At 37.0% G+C, this 17497-nt stretch overlaps 1 protein-coding gene across 1 annotated transcript in view; it reads left to right on the top strand.

Moving 5' to 3' along the window:
- Positions 1-17497, top strand: part of Mcf2 (MCF.2 cell line derived transforming sequence) — a 60622-nt gene that overhangs the window by 28070 nt on the left and 15055 nt on the right. Inside the window, exons 12-17 of the mRNA XM_051141920.1 lie at positions 3185-3228; positions 4750-4832; positions 7837-7903; positions 8578-8693; positions 9146-9215; positions 10574-10666. Of these exons, the coding sequence (XP_050997877.1) occupies positions 3185-3228; positions 4750-4832; positions 7837-7903; positions 8578-8693; positions 9146-9215; positions 10574-10666 (473 nt within the window). The remainder of the gene's footprint in view (positions 1-3184; positions 3229-4749; positions 4833-7836; positions 7904-8577; positions 8694-9145; positions 9216-10573; positions 10667-17497) is intronic.

Here is a 17497-nt window from a genome sequence, read left to right as displayed (position 1 = left end):
AGGCATGGGAAATTGCTCGGTGGTTAACAGCGCTTCCTGCTCTTCCAGAAGACCCCAGTTCACTTCCCAGCATCCACATGGCAGCCCACCCACCCCCTGTAACTCCAGAACCAGGGGAGCTAATGCCCTCTTCCGGCCTTTGTGGACACCTACATAGCTATCTGCCTATTCACACTCACATAGGCATAATTCAAAATAAATAATAAAATGTCTTTAAAAAGTTAGTAAAATTAATGTCAATCAGGGCTTTCTTCATTTTTTTCAAGACTCCCACATCACTCAAAATCAAAATATGTGTTTGAAGTAGCTTGAATTTGCTTCAGCTTAAGACTACTTAGTGTATTCATGAGAAACAAGGCACCTTAATGAGTAAGTGACTGGGATGGATATACATGGTTTTCTCCATCAACCAGTATGGTTTGTAAATGAACCAGATCACTATTTAAGCTATATACCTGCACATTACACTATCAATCTATGGGTAATGCAGGTTATAACATATGCCAGACAAGATTTTAAAACTTGGAATTGGTAAACCTTGTATTTGACCAAATCAAAGTATGTGATAATTTTTTCATAAAATGAGTCAAACTGGTTTTTTATTCTGCTTTTTTCTTTTCTTTTCATTAAATTTATTTTCCACCTAGACTAGGCATTAGCAACTAGCAGGAAGTGATGAGATGTTTGATGAATTCACACCGAGTATGAAGGGAAGTTATAGAAGGGCTGTACCAGGGAAAAATAAAGCTTAAGATATGATTGGGCTCTGAAAGCTCTATTTCTAGTTTAGATCTGTCACTTAACCTTCAGACTGCTATTTACAACATGAAAATTTCCAAACAAAACAGTCTCACCATACCCTCCATGAACGTATCTCTTCTGCAAATACTTATCTTGTTGACTGGTACTCTGATGTCCCCACTTGTCCCAAGTTAGTTGTTCCTGCTTACTCTTATCCTACTAATTGCTTTTGTTGCTAAATATGCCATCTGTGCACCTAGTTACTCCCATCATTACTTTCTTCTTTACTGTCACTTTCTAAGTCAAAAATAACATCTCTAGTGGCCTTGACAATAATCCCTTTGGTTCTCATTGCCACACTCTCATGCTCCCTTTTCTCTTCTGTGTGACCTTGTGGAGTTGATGGAGATTGCTGCTGCTTCTCTGGACCGTTCCCTCCCCCGCCTGCTCCATTGCTTCTTTGTTGCCTCCTATCCGAAGGCTACTTCTTCCAGAAAAGCTTTTCTCTACTCTCTGCTCTTGCCCTGTAGCCTGGCTCATTTGGGTGTTCATCCCATGTAACAAGAAGTTTCCTTATTCCTTTTCTCAACTGCCGCCTACTTACCTGTTCGCCATTGCGTTTGCTAAACAGGATGCTCTGCAAGGATAGGATCTGTTTGGAAGCCACCTTTGTATATACCCAAACACAGAGCTAGCTTGTCATAGCACACAGGTGCTCAGCTATTTTGTAAGTCTTTACATTGTTGAAAGAATGAATATATTTACCTTGTTTTTTTTTTTTTTTAGAAAAAGATGTGTTACAGAGATACACGTATATACCCCTTTGCATCTTTCAATGTATTTGCAACCAATCCATAATTTACTATTAGAAGTAAGCTTAGATCTTTGTATGTTAGGTATCTTTAAGGTGAGACACACCAGTAATTATTAAGCAGCTGAGCTTATATGGTAATTCACACTAAGTCTAATGTATCGTTATATATAACTTTCATGTGTCAATATTTGGTAATAAATGACAGTGAAGTATACATATTTTACAACGTGAAAGATCACCCACTCCTTGAGTGTATCTGGCACTAGCTCTTGCCAAGGAGAGGAGGATGAAAGATGCATTCTTCCATGCTCAGAGCACTACTCATGCACCCCAGATGAGGAGCAGCCTTCATGATTCAGAACTGAAGATATTCTCTGCCTTGTTTGTGCCTTTACTTTTTTTTTTTTTTTTTTACTTAGTCTATTTTTATTCTTATTTATTTTTTATTTTTTTTATTAATTTATTCTTGTTACATCTCAATGTGTGCCTTTACTTTTAAAGAACATCTTACTCTGTTTGTTTCCGTGCAAACCATCTTTTTTTCAGTGCTAAGAGTTGAACATATGCTAGGCAAATTCTCTACCATTGAGCTTATTTTCAGTTTATTCTCCATCCTGTTTTATTTTGTCCCAGTGCTGGAAATTTATTGTTTAAAAATAAAGATTAAGGCTTTGAACTTTTTATTTTTTTATGAGCACTTTACCTTTCTTTGTAAATATTTTATGTAGCAATTAGAAACATGTATGGGTTTATATCCACTTCTACGCCCTGAACAAGATATTAACCTTAGTGATATCTGAAAAATGAGATAGATACTGTTTTCTATCTCTTAGCAAGGATTTGAGAATTAAAAAAGAAAAAAAATCATTGGGCTTAGATCAGGACCCATTTGGGATAAGTGTCAAATAAATGGTGGTTGCTATAATTATTAGGCTAAACTTGGATTTTTTGTTATTAATTTTCAAGTTAATGTATGAAGCAATGGCTTTCATTGTGGCATTTTCATACATAATTTGTTCTTATTTGCATTTGTGTGTGTGTGTATGTGTGTGTGTATGTATGTGTGTGTGTGTGTGTAAAACCATACACATGTGTAGACTAGAGGACAACTTGCTGGTTTGTTTCTCCCCTTCCACTATATGGGTCTTGGGGAGCAAACTTAGCTCATCAGGGTTACCAGCAAACAATTTTACTTGATGAACCATCTTGCCAGCTGCATAATTTGTTCTTTTCATTACCCTCCCCTGTCTTCCCTCATCTCATATATGTAGGGCTAGATGCAAAGAACACATTGATCTAGTCAGTAAGTGAACTGTAATCTGATTGAATGTTTATGTGGCAGAATGTATAGTAAATATGCACATAATTTTGAACACTTAATACCCCTTTCTTTTGAAAAGTAAGTGAATGTGTAGAGAATGAGAAAATTGGTAGTACATAGCAACATCATGCTCCAAGAAAAGTTGGATTTATGTAGACATCTAACCAATTGCTGTTTTCCGTTGAGTGATGTAAAATACTAACAAATATATCAAAGTATTAGCTTTCTTTTTAGTAAATATACATGTATTTTCACTGAAAGTGTTGACTTTAATTCTGGTTTAACATTATTTCACATTTATCTACCAGCAAAGAAGTCTTGGAGACAGATTCAAGCTGAGAGCAATGTGAAAGTAAGTATAATTGATTAATGAATTCAAAGTTGGCCATGCTGCTATAATTGCAGTATTGGTATGGGGGTTTCAGGCCTGTTTTCCACTCATTACACTGACCTTGTGAATTTGAAAACCTTACACGTATAAGAAAAATCTGCTGCCTTGTGTCTAATTGCAGTACTGGCATAGTCCCACTGTGTGAGCATTTTTTAAAAAGTCCTGGCTTAAATTCAAGATCATTTCTGTAGAGCATTGCATATCATTTCCAGTTCGTCATGCTGCTCACCTCCACACGCTTAAGCAATACTTGCCCTTCCTGCAAACGGTGCTTTCTTTCATGAATGAGTGTAGCACTGCAAGAATGAAGGGTAGAGTCCAGTTTATCATGGACCATCAGAAACTGACTGAGGATGCAGGAAATGCATCTATTTGTTTCTTTAAAAATTTTTCTCTTTCCCCTTCCCCTCCTTCTTTGTTTCTTTCCTTTCTTTTTTGAGCTGTCCTGGGGCTCACTGTGTAGACTAGGCTGGCTTCAAACTCCTAGATCTACTGCTTTCAGAGTGCACCACCACACCCAGCTTCTATTTGTTTTTTGATGTGCATAGCACTATTTCTTATTTCAGTTTCTGCAGCCTTATTTCCCTGAGGTCAATGGTGGTTCAAAATTAAATGGAAAATTCTGAAGAAATAGAGAGAGAAGCTATATATGTTTTATTATGAGTGAAGACATTTTATTATGAGTTATTATCGTTAATATCTTACTTTGCTTAATTTTTATATGACATTTTAAAAATCATATATATACATATGGGGAAAAGTGTAGTACATAGAGGATTTAGTACTGTCCACAGTTTCAGGCAGGCATTGAGGGTGCTGGAGTGTATTAAAGGGGAAGAAGTAAGTAGTGCATGTGTCTAAGATTTTGTTCTTCTCGGTTATCTGTGATAGGCTGATATCTGCAGAGTAGCCTCTTCACAGCTGCAGGACCCTATGTATTACTTTCTATGTCCTTGGTAGTAAGTGGTAGCAAGAGTCTGTCTCTCAGAGCCATTGTACCATAGCATAGCAGTGTAAACTGTAACTGGATTGCTTGGCTTTTGATACCAGACTCTCACTTATTGATGGGATAGTTTTCGATAAGTTCTCTTAACATCAGACTACTTAATTAACAGGGGATAATAGAACACATGAAGTTAGGATTAAAAACAAATGACATGCGTGAAGCTCCTTAGTTCACTCTGTGTGGCCTATAGTGATGCTCGACCTTGTTTCTATTATCATTACCATAGACTAGCAAGTGACATTTGTTGATTAAATGGAAGTCTACAAAATAAATCCCAGTTAGTACCTTAAGTTTGTGCCCTTAGGTAACTCAAAGCATATATTTTACTAATATACATCCAAGTCATTTTTAGAAAAAAAAAGTGTTGTATATTAATTTATCATCAAAGTTAGGATTGAAGTTAGTGTAATATAGATGTATTTGAGAAAGTACTGTACCTACATAGACATGATTGACTTTTATTTTCATTATTTCAGATTGAAGTCGTTCATGATAGCCAAGAGAAGAGGAATTCTGAGGAATCTCCAAGATTGGACAATAGCTTGGCTATTTTAAAGAAGTATTCTTTCTTTTTTAACTTACATTCATATATACACCTCTCCACAGGAGGCGCTGGTTCAGTGTCCAAGGCTCATGTGCTTAGAATTTTCAGTTTGCAAACTAAGGTTCTAGTGATGATATTAAAAGAGTATTAGCAAGGTGCACAATTTCTGGATTTAGGTCTGAACAGTTGTGAACTGTGTTATGAGACTTGAGAACTATTTTTGGTAGTATTGTGGATTGTAAGGCAACTGTTCTGCCACTGAGCTATGTCCCAGTCCCTTTTTAAGGATTTTTGAAGCTTTCATTTTTAGATTGAAAGAGACAATGAAAGAGTTTTATTTTTTCATTTTTGTGTTTCCCAGTTTAAATCATACATACATGCATGTATGCATGCATACATACATACATACATACATATGTAGTATATGAAGGTTTTGCCCACATGTCTATGCACCATGACTGTGCATGGTGCCCAGGGAGGCAGATCTCTTGAACTTACAGCTACAAATGTAAGCCCTCATGCGTGTCTTGGGAAAGACACCTGGGTCCTCTGTAAGAGCAGCATGTGCTCTTAGTCAGTGAGTTAGCCATCTTTCCAATTCCTTTGTTTCCCAGTTTTATTGAAAAAAATCACTGGGAAATAAAAATGGACACTTTTAGTATACACAGTGTGAGATATGATAAGGTGATTTCTATAACAAGTTAGTAACACTGGCACTTGGTTTTTGGTAAGAATACAAGTGTGTCAGTTTTATTTTTAAGTGCATCTCCTATATATGTGACACGTCATTAATAATAGTAACGATAGTAACCATACTGTGCATTAGATTCCCAGAATAATTCAACTAATATATGAAAGTTTGTGCCCTTCGGTCATACCATCTGCTCTAGTTTGCTTTCTGTTGTTGTGATAAAGGCCATGACCAAAAGCAATTTGGGGGAAACAAATGGTTTATTTGTCTTACACTTCTAGATCACTGTCCATCATGAGGGAAGTCAGGGCAGGAACCTGGAGGCAAGAACTAAAGCAGAGGCCATGGAGAGGTGCCGCGTACTGGCTTGCTTCCCACTAATTGCTCAGCCTGCTTTCTTATAGAACCCAGGATGGCCTTCCCAGGGGTGGCACCACATACAGTGGCTGAGCCCTCTAACATGAATTGAGAGAATGCCCCACAGACTTGTCCACATAGCAAACAAACTGGGCAATTTTTCAGTTGACATTCTGCTTTTCCAGGCTATTGTAGTTTTCTGTCAAACTGATAGCTAAAACTAACCGACACTATTTTTTTTTTTTTCATTTTAAACGAAAGTAAAATCAATGAAAGGGTTTGTGAAAAGTTATACAGGATTATAGATACGATTTCACAGATATTAACAATGACCCTTTATATGCTTTTATAATATTATGTTAATATTCTAAACTTGAAAATCCTGGCCTATAAGTTTCATATGAGCCAGGTCTGGAGGAACATTCCTTTAATCCCAGACCTTGGGAGGCAGAGGTAAGTGAATCTCTGAGTTTGAAGCTTGCCTGATTTACATATCTCCAGGACAGGTGATCTACATAGTGAGGGCTGTCTCAAACAACCAAAGGAAATAAAGTTTCATATCTTGTTGTTAGAAGTAGCCAGGGTTTTTTTTTTTTTTGCACCAAATTGCGTGAAGATATCTATCTATCTATCTATCTATCTATCTATCTATCTATCTATCTATCTATATCCCAAGATTATTTAAGATAACTTAAAGGAACTAATTTTGATAAATTAGGATCTAAATTCTTTAAAGTATGAAAAAGAAAAGAACAAATGTACAAAGGTAGAGGTTAAATAGGTTGCTTATATTAGAGAGGTGAGTAAAATTTAAATATGGCAGTTGGAAACCACATGGATGGCACACAGTGTTGCTATAGAATTTTAAGTTTTACTTCTATCTCATGTTTAGGTGAATGTAATGAATTTACCATCTGTCTAAGGAAAAAAATCAGAAAGTTACTGGAAACTGGGGAAAATGGTGTTTAAAGGGCTAGTATCATTTTTTTTTTTCTTTTTGAAAAGGAGATGATTTTAGAGCGCAGGAAATTTCACTGTTCAGAAACATCAAAAGCTGGCATTCAGTCTTAGCAAATTTGTTTTTCACCTAAGTGAATTAGAAATCATTTTTATAGCCGGATGTGATATTGCACCCCTTTAATCCCAGCACTCGGGAGGCAGAGGCAGGCAGATCGCCGTGAGGTCAAGGCCAGCCTGGTCTGCAAAGCAAGTCTAGGACAGCCAAGGCTATACAGAGAAACCCTGTCTCAAAAAATAAAATCATTTTTATGTTAGCTCATGGCCCTTGGACATTTGCTTTTCTGCCCCCTCCCCCAAGATAGATTCTTGCTATGTAGCCTTGACTGGCTTGGAAAACAGGTTAGCCTTCAACTCAGAGATTCTTCCACCTCTGCCTTCTGAGTGCTGAGATTAAAGGTGTGTGCCACCACATCTGGCCTTCTTTCTTTTAAAGCTATTTAAGAGCCTTTTGAGTGGTACTTTTTTCAACAACCATAAAATAAGCTTCATAGTTTGATACTAGAACTGCCCCCCCCAAGGTAGTTTCAATATATTGTTAGCTTACTCTACTTTATTTATTTATTTATTTTTATTAATTTATTCATATTACATCTCAATGGTTATCCCATCCGTTGTATCCTCCCATTCCTCCCTCCCTCCCATTTTCCCTTACTTCCCTCCCCTATGACTGTAGATCAGTCTTCTCAACCTTCTTAATACTGCAACCCTTAAACACAGTTCCTCAAGTTGTAGTGACTCCTCCAACCATATAATTATTTCATTGCTATTTCATATAAATGTGCTTCTGCTATGAATCATAATGCAAATATCTGACATGCAGGATATCTGATATGTGATCACAAAGGGGTTGAGACCCATAGGTTGAGAACTGTTGCTTTAGATTATTTTTAATGATAACTGAACTGTTGCAACGTGGTACATTAACTGATACCTACGGTCTGTTTGTTCTAGCCATGTCCTGAATGAGCTGATCCAGACAGAGAGGTCATATGTTCGAGAACTCTTCACTGTTTTGTTGGTAAGTGTAGCGAATTGTTTTTCCTAACTACTTTCATTAGAATGTGTTCTAAGCAGATTTGTGTTTCTGTCTCTGTCCATTCCTGTCCCATGGTAGCAGTGGGTATTTGCTGTTGTTTGAGACTACATGTTGTTTAAGTGATTACATTTACATTGCCTCTCAACAGTGGGGATACGAGATTCAGACTCTTAGAGAGAAGAGAAGCTGTTCTCTTAGGGACACAGTGCATTGTTGTAATTATTCCCAGGTTGCTACTTAGAGGCTGAGATGGAAAGAACTGAGGGTGGGATAAAAATACTCGTTTGACACAAATGCCATGATACTAAATTGGTCTGAACAGAAATCTAAGCACTTACTTTCAATTTAAGAAGAATTTCATATATTCTGTACTATAATTTTTCATAGTTGGTTTTTTGTTTGGTTTCCAACACTACAATAAAAGAATGAAGGCCAAAATACTACTTTTTATTCTGATTGTGGAGTGGAAGCCTTGACTTCCTTATCCTTCATTCTAAATAATGCCACAGATAACTCTGGTAACTAAGGAATCTAAACATCAAAGTACAAACAGTTGTACCCACAAACCTTTATATTTTGTTGCATGTATACTGTCAGTAGCCGAATGAAACATTAATATAAATATTAAAAATGGAAACTTGACTTATTTTTAATAGGGCTACAGATCTGAGATGGACAATCCACAGATGTTTGATCTTATGCCACCTCTCCTGAGAAATAAAAAGGATGTTCTTTTTGGAAATATGGCAGAAATATATGAATTCCATAACAAGTATGTAATTGCCAAATTGAATTTTCTGGTGATTTTATTTTTTTCCAAAAAGAGTTATTGCTGGCCGGATGTGGTGACACATGCCTTTAATCCCAGCACTCGGGAGGCAGAGGCAGGTGGATCACTGTGAGTTCAAGGCCAGCCTGGTCTACAAAGAGAGTTCTGGGACAGTCAAGGCTACACAAAGAAACCCTGTCTTGAAAAACCAAAAAAAAAAAAAAAAAAAAAAAAAAAAGAGTTATTGCTGTGTGCTGGTGGCTCATGCCTTCAATCCCAGCACTTGGGAGGAAGAGGCAGGTAGATTTCTATGAGTTCCTGGTCTAAAAACTGAATCCAGGATAGCCAGGGCTACATAGAGAGGCCCTGTCTCAAACAGTGGGAAAAGAAATGTTACTGCTTGCTTTGTCATTATATGTAATAACTAACTTTTTTTTTCTCTGAAAAATTGACAGCATTTTCATGAGTAGCCTGGAAGATTGCTCTAACGCTCCAGAAAGAGTGGGACCTTGCTTCCTGGAAAGGGTTAGTCTGATTATTTGCTTTCAAATTATATAAATATTGACAAGCCAAAAAGTATCTTTAGTATGAAGCTGGTTTAGAGACAAGCTATGCCTCCCTTTCCCTTTAATGTCTTTGGAGAAGACACATCAATTCCAGCAAGTATTTAATGTAAACTTGTTTTGTTGGACAAGTGATGTAAAGGATACTCAGGGCAGATTTGTATTCTGTGATATTAAACGTTTCAATTACCCAGGTAGTAGCAGTGGAATCCAGAGACCACCCTCGCTATGAAAATATGAGAGATGGGAGCATATTAGTACAGTTGCCCTGAGCTTGGTTAAAGTTAGAATAAAAGATTCTTTTTAAAAATGGCCAAATTCATCCATTCCATTTTCAAATAGCAGTTGGTTCAATATCCTTTGGAGTCTAGTTCTTAAAACACTGTGGTAATCTGCAAGACATGATGATGCAAGCACTCGGGAGATAGAATCAGGATTGCGAGTGAGTCTCGGGCCATTCTGGACTACTTAGTGAGATCTCATCTTTAAAAATACCCAACTCTCTGCTACTCAAAAGAGATTTTATGTTTACTGTGTACCTTTACATGTATACATAAATTATTTCCCAACCTGATGAGAAAGTCTCATATCCTATGAATCTTTGTATCTGTCAAAGTTGGCAGAGTTCTTGTCAACTACTAGTGGTTTAATAAGTACTTCTTGATGATATGCCCATTCAGTACCCATCTACTTAGTATTTACTGATTACCAAGCACTGTGCTGGTCAATGTGGAAACCAAGGTAAAGAACACTTAGGTAGAGAAACAGAAGCCTTAAATCACGTACAGGATGAATTATACTCATTAGAAATACACAAAGTGTACTATGGGGCTCAAAAGAAGGACAGCATCCACAGCTTGAGGGCAGAAACAGTGGCTAGATAGAAGACACTCATGAGATGAAAGTTAAAGTGTGAGTAGGAGACAGACCAATAAATGAGGATTCGGGAAAGATGATTCAAGGGAAAGCAAATTGTTCAGCCATGTGCTGAGATGTGCTGATGTCCCAGTGATGAACCAAGCACTATTTCTAACTTGGAAGTAAGTTTTAAGCTCACTAGCGTACTAATAGCACAGAAAACTCATTTTTGGCACCTATTAGATCATGATAATAAGTAGTTTAAAAAGATAAGGCTTTTCTTGCCCAACTGCCAAGTTTGTAAGCAGGAGTTCTGAAATTGTAGAGTTATGTACCCTGCTGTCTGGTCCTTCTACGTCGCATTCACTACCACGGTTGGCCACATACTCTTGCTCAGCCTTTTCGAAAACAAAATTCATGTTTATAAATTGGTAACATATTTGCATTTGTGCTTCATTACAGAAGGATGATTTTCAGATGTATGCCAAGTACTGTCAAAATAAACCCAGGTCGGAGTTAATTTGGAGGAAATATTCAGAATGTGCCTTTTTCCAGGTATTAATTATTTACGTATTGAATACATTCCTGTTGGAAAATATTCGAATATTTCTCAGTAGTAAATTCATTTTCTGCTTTGGCTAAATTATTTACGTATATAAGCGAAGCGGCATTCTGCTCTCAACCAAAGTACACACATAAGCACACTTAGGCATATAAATATATATTTGCTGTTCCCCAGAGACAACCACTTTTAGCTACTTCTGGTATTTGCCTCCCTATCTCCAAATAACATGCTTGTCTTTCTTCTTCCTGCTTTAGAAAACGAAGATTTAGGTCTCTTTCACTGCTCCCAGTCCCATGACCATAGCCACGTCAAGTTCTTTTTCTCCAAAGCTTCCAGTATATTTTTGTTAGACCGATTGGCTATATTTAACTCAATTATTAAGACTGGAATTTCTCTGTGTAGATGACTCATATAGTAAAATATTGTTGCTTTTCCTTCTCTTGTGTTTTTACTACAATTTTCTTTTTACTCACTTAATTTTCTATATGTTTTGCTTTCTCCCTACCTAAGTCTTTTCTAATTTTAGGAATCACAAAACATGCATTGGCTGTCTTTAAATTTCATCCTAAAGAAATACCTTCTAGAGTTTCTGACCTGCTTACAGCTTTCATCTCAGGGTCTTGGTACATATCATTTGGAGGTACTTCTCACTGCTCTCTTCAGTAGCCTGTCCTCTGTGCACATGGCAAGTCTGAAAAGAAGATTTATTTAATTTTATGTGTATGCATATGTGTGTTTTGCCTGTGTGTACACATGTGCACTTTGTGCATACCTGGCACCTATGGGAGACCTACTAGGGCGATGGTTTGCATGGAACTAGAGTTTGGATGGTTGTGACACACTATGTGGACGCTAAGACTTGAACCTGTGTCCTATGCAAAAACAACTGTTGTAAACTACTGAGTCATCTTTCCAGCCTTATGTCTTTCTTATTGTTTTACCCTCTGTTTGGTAGAATAAATCTAATAGTTTATTTAGAAATTGTGCATGTTAGGTAATATATTTGCATACGTTTTGGAGAACTTATATGAGCAAGTGTCTTTATTGTACCCTAATACTTTGATTGTAGCGTTGGCTAATTATAGAATTTTAACTAAGAAATAATTATTCCCAGAAAAGTGAAGATACTATTTCACTGTTTTCTGACTTCTAGAAGAAATAGATGATGCCATTTTGACTTTGTTTCTCTGAAAGATATGGGACATAAGACTTAGAATTTGATTATTTGCATCATTTTTCTTCATTATCTTGGTATTTTAGGTATTATTTCTTTTGACTTTTGTGGTAAAGGTGTGAAGCCTGTGTCTTTTATGTACCAGGAAGCATTCTAAGCCTATGCAGTACCCTGGCACCTCCTGATTGCCCTGAAACTGGAACCCCCAGACCAAATTTACTCTAGTTTTTTTCCTTTCACCTAAGTTTCACCATTTTTCTTTTCCTGGAATTCCTGTTGTAGTGATGTTGGAGTCCTAGACTAGTTCTATAATTACCTTTTTTCTGTTTTCCAAGCTTTTTGTCTGTCTGTTCTGATCTCAGGAATTAACTGCTATTCCTCTTAATTGAGAGTTTTACATTTGCTGTCTTGTTTTAACTTAAAATTTTATTGGTGTAATACTTGTTATACAAGGTGATGGATTTTATAACATTGATTTAAGTATATCATGTGTATTGACCATAGTCACCTCCTATTCTCCTTTCTTGTTCCAACACTAATCTCCTTAGTCTCCTTCCTCTTCTCAAATAGTCCTTTATTAATATATAAATGATACCTCTCTATATGTATATATATTCTTCTTGGTGTTCTATGTTTCTTTTTGAGTTTTGCTTATTTTACTTAACATGGTTATTTTAGCTTTATTCTTTATTTCCTGAAAATGACGTAATTTCTTTCTTCATTATGACCCAATAAGACTTCACTGTATGCCATTGTCCATTCATATGTTGAAGAGACTCTAGTCTTGTTGCATATCTTGGCTACTGTGACTGGTACTGCAGTCATAGATGTGCAAGTATCTCTCTAATATGCTGAGTTAGAGTCCTGGGAATGGTATAGCTGGGTCATATATATGGTAGATCTAGTTTTAACTTTAAAAAATATGTCTATGTGTGTATGTTCATGTGTTTGCAGACACATGTGTGCATGTATTATGTGTGACTGGGGTGTTGAGGCCAGAGGTCAACCTTTGGTGTTATTGTTTGTTTGTTTTGGATAGAATCTCCCATTAGCTTGGAACAAGCTAAGTAGGGCAAGCTAACTGGCCATTAAGTGTCAGAGATCTGCCTAGCTCCTCCTCCCTAGTGTTGGGATTATAAATGTATAAGTGCTGCAAGCCACTGTGCACATCCTTGTTGTGGGTGGTGGGTTTTTATTTTCTCCGAGACGGAGTTTCTCTGTGTAGCCCTGGCTGTCCTGCAAATGTTGCTGGTTTCAAATTCAGTGATCTGCCTGGCTCTGCCTCCCGCTTGCTGGGATTAAAGATGTGCACCACCACTGGCTGCCAAGTGCAAGTTCTGGGGTGTCTAGCTCAGGTCTTCATGCTTGCAAAGCAAATATGTTATCAACTGGGCTATTGTCATAGTTATTTGAAGAACTTCCATCCTGATTTCCACAGTGGCTGTGCCAGCTCAAATTTTTCTGTATTCTGACTAACTTTTAATGGAATCCTGATTTTTGTTTTAGAATTTTTTCATTTATCTATATGAAGATAATAATAGATCTTCATTTTAATGTAGTTTTATTCTGTCTGTATAGTTTCAACTGCATTCAAATTGCTTTTCTATTCCTTTTCTTCATTAGCACCTGCCACTCATCTTGAATGCTCTCTTGAAATGCCTGTTAATTGTCAGGTTCCATTAAAGACAAGCATGTGAAATCTGATGAAGTTTCTTGTGTGTTTTTGGGTTTATTGAGAACGGTCCTCAGCCTGGATTGTTTGTCTCAGGTTGTTTCCTTTGGTGTGCTATTGAGAGACAGGGTGTAGGGGGTTCTTACTATATCTATCTTTCGGTACTTTTTCTTCAGTTGCTTAGATCTTCCAGGCTGCTGTTCATTATAAACACCATTAGCGGCTGTTATGCTTAAGGAAAAAGGATGTGAGCCTCAAAGTTGTTTGGTATATAGATATTCAGCTCCTTGCTTTCAGTATGATGATGTGATCTCAGTTGAACCTTATATCCCGTAGTCCAAAGGCCGTCTGATTTACTTTTTATAGAGAATAATGTGGGTGTGCATGTGACTCAGTTGTACTTATTGCAGCTTAAAATTTTTTATTTTAGATTTTATTTTTATTTTTATTTTATTTTAGATTTTAATGTCCATTTAACTTTGGTTTTGACTTATTATGGTGCAAATAAAATACTATGAAATTCATCCCATTAAAGTAGGAGCTCTCAACCTCCCTAATGCTGTGACCCCTTAATACAGTTTGTCCTGTTATAGTGATCCCAGACTGGGGAGTCATTCCTCCCCAGTGTGGTCATGACCCATAGGTTAAGAGCCATAGTTTTAAAGCATACAATTCAGTACTTTAATTGTATTCTTCAAATTGTATGGTTATAAACACAATTAATTTAAGAACATTTTTACCATTAACATTTTTCACCCTAAAGTCAGTCATGGTGGCACTGACAGTCCTGAAGAAGGATCTTGAGTTTGAGTAATGCCTGGGATACATAGTGAGATCCTGCCTTTGAAAACAAATAAGTAACAGCAACCAACTAATGGATCAAGCCATAAAGAAGAAAGAGAGATTTATACCACCTTGTACTTTTATTTTATTATTTATTTATTTATTTATTTTTTCACCTTGTACTTTTTAAAAAAATATATATATTATTAATTTATTCTTGTTACATCTCAATGGTTATCCCATCCCTTGTATCCTCCTATTCCTCCCTCCCTCCCATTTTCCCCTTACTCCCTTCTCCTATGACTGTAACTGAGGAGGATTTCCTCCCCCTGTATGTGCTCATAGGGTATCAAGTCTCTTCTTGGTAGCCTGCTATCCTTCCTCTGAGTGCCACCATGTCCCCTGGAGGGGGACACCTTGTACTTCTTAATAGTCACCCCTTACACGGATTTTCCTCAATCCATTCAGATTTGCCTGTTCTGAGCATTTCATCTAAAACACACTATATGGTGTTTTTATGTGGCTTCTTTAACTTAACACAGTGCTTCTCAGCCTTCCTAATGCTGTGACCCTTCAATACAGTTCCTCATGTTATGGTGAACCCCAACCACAAAATTTCTTCATTGCTATTTTGTAACTGTAATTTTGCTACTGCTATGAATCATAGTGTGAACATCTGATATACAGGATATCTGATGTGCAATCCCAGAGGGTCCATGACTAACAGGTTGAGAACTGTTTACTTAACTTGAGCTTCATGCCACTGTATATAGAATTATTTCATTCTTTTTCTGTTTGAATATTTTCCTGAGTTGTTAGATCATATTTGATTAATATGATTATTAATTGATGGAGATTTGGATTGTTTCTATCTTTTGTTTACCATAGCTATTACAAACATTTTAAGAAATTTGATTATTTTATAGTGTATATGTGTTTTCCCTGCATGCTTGTTTGTATACTATGTGCATGTAGTGTCCTCAGAGGCCAGAAGAGGGGGTTCTGTATTTGTTGAAGCTGTTGTGAACCACTATGTGGGAGCTGGAAAGCTAACTCGGGTCTTTTGGAAGAGCAGTCATTGCTCTTCATCACTGAGCCATCTCTAGTCCTGTTACAAAAACATGCAGCCAATTTTTCTTTTTCTTTTTCTTTTGTCTATATACCTAGGAGGAATTCTATAGTAACTATATACCTAGGAGTTACCTATGGAAACTCTATGTTTAGTGTTGAACAGAATCTTACTAGGTAGTCCTGGCTAGCCTGGGATGTACTATATGGATACCATATCAGCCTTGAACTTACAGAGATACATCTGCTCCTGCTTCCTGAAGGGATTAAATGTGTGAGCCACCACACTTGGTTCTGTTTAAAAGCTAGCTGTTAGATTGTTTTACATAGTGACTGCAGTTCTCTATTACTACCAAGAATGTATGAGTCTGCTTGCTCCACATCCTTACCAACAATTGTTAGTATTGATTTCATAAACACTGAACTTTTTTCTTTTAGAGGTACTGGGTAAGTCTTTGAGAAGGGGAACGGGGCATTCACAAACATAAAAACTGAGCTGTTTTTGTCTTTTTCCTCTCTCAGCTTATAATTAGACATCATGTGTGAATTTGACTTTTAGTTTTTTTTCTTTTTTTTTCCTTTTTTTATTATTAATTTATTCAAATTACATCTCAGTTGTTAGCCCATCCCTTGTATCCTCCCATTCCTCCCTCCCTCCCGCTTCCCCCCCCATTCCCCTCCCCTATGTCTGTGACTGAGGGGGACTCCCTCCCCTGTATATGCTCATAGGGTATCGAGTCTCTTCTTGGTGACCTATTATCCTTCCTCTGAGTGCCACCAGACCATGTCCCTTGGATGGGGACTTTTAGTTTTTAAGCTTTTTGTCTTGAGAAAAATATAGTTCATTATTCTAGTTGGGTTTCATGAAGGAGATCAAATCCATCAGTCTCTCATCTTTATGTGTTGGCTGTTTATTCTTATTTGAGTTAGGTTATGTGTTGAATTTTACTCACATCCAGTGAAAGGCCCTATATCTTCTTCAGGTACATCCTCCTCCCAGTCCTTTTGTGTTATGCACTTCCCATATGCACATTCATCGTCACTACCCCCATCCTCTCCTAACTATGGTCCCTACACTGTTCCCAGGACCCAGTGTCATGACCCCTATATTTATAGTGGCAGCAAGCCAATTACTGAATGAAATGCAGCACCAGTTGATGAAGTCTGTATTTTTCTTGCGATCTTAGAAAATACTCTGTTCTCATACCCAGTCAGATTTATATTTAGCACAACCTGTTTCTTTTCTGGGCCTTCGCCTATGGAGCTGGTCTTGGACAGTCTGAAGAACGCTTTAATCATTCTAACTTATTGTCATATTTTGCTTTCTCAAATTTTATGTAGTTTATACCAACGTGCATTTATATGTAGTATTTGAAATGCTGTAATTTTCTACCTTCCAAGTCCTTCCTTTCTTCCTTTCTCCTTCCCTCCTTCCTTTCCTCCTTCCCTCCCTCACTCCCTCCTTTGTTTCTTCCTCTTCCTTCCCTTTCTTTTTGAGATTGGATCTCTCTATTATGTAGCCCTAGTTGGCCTGGAACTCACTATGTATACCAAGCTGGCTTTAAACGTCTAGGGATCCACTTACTTCTTACTCTTGAGTGCTGGCATGTGCTCTTAAAACTTTAAAATGGTATTCATAACAGTTTTTCCAGTATATTATTTCTCATAATTTTTGTACTATATGCAGCAGTGGTTTTTCTGATACACGCTCCTTAAGATATACAAATGATTCATGTCTTGGTCTAATCAGTGAGTTCATGTCTTTGTATTTTTATTAAAATTGTTTAAAGACTTACTTATTTTTTATGTATGAGTATTTTGCCAGCATACATATGTATGCACACAAACATACATATATACATGCATACATACATACATACATACATATATAATTTGCACACCATATATGTTTTTGTTGCCCATGGAAGTCAAAAAGTGCATTGGATTCCTTGGAACTAGAGTTTTGGATGAGTGTGAGTCACTGTGTGGATGCTGAGAACTTAACCCTGGTTATCTGGAATTTTCGTATATATATTTTGTTTGATTCTTGTGTTCCCTCTACATATCTTTGTTTCTTTTCTTTTCTTTCCTCCTCCTCCTCCTGCTCCTCCTCCTTCTCCTTCT

Source organism: Acomys russatus, chromosome X (genome assembly GCF_903995435.1).
Source record: "Acomys russatus chromosome X, mAcoRus1.1, whole genome shotgun sequence".
Taxonomy (NCBI): Eukaryota; Metazoa; Chordata; class Mammalia; order Rodentia; family Muridae; genus Acomys; species Acomys russatus.
This window is presented reverse-complemented; position numbering and strand designations above follow the sequence as displayed.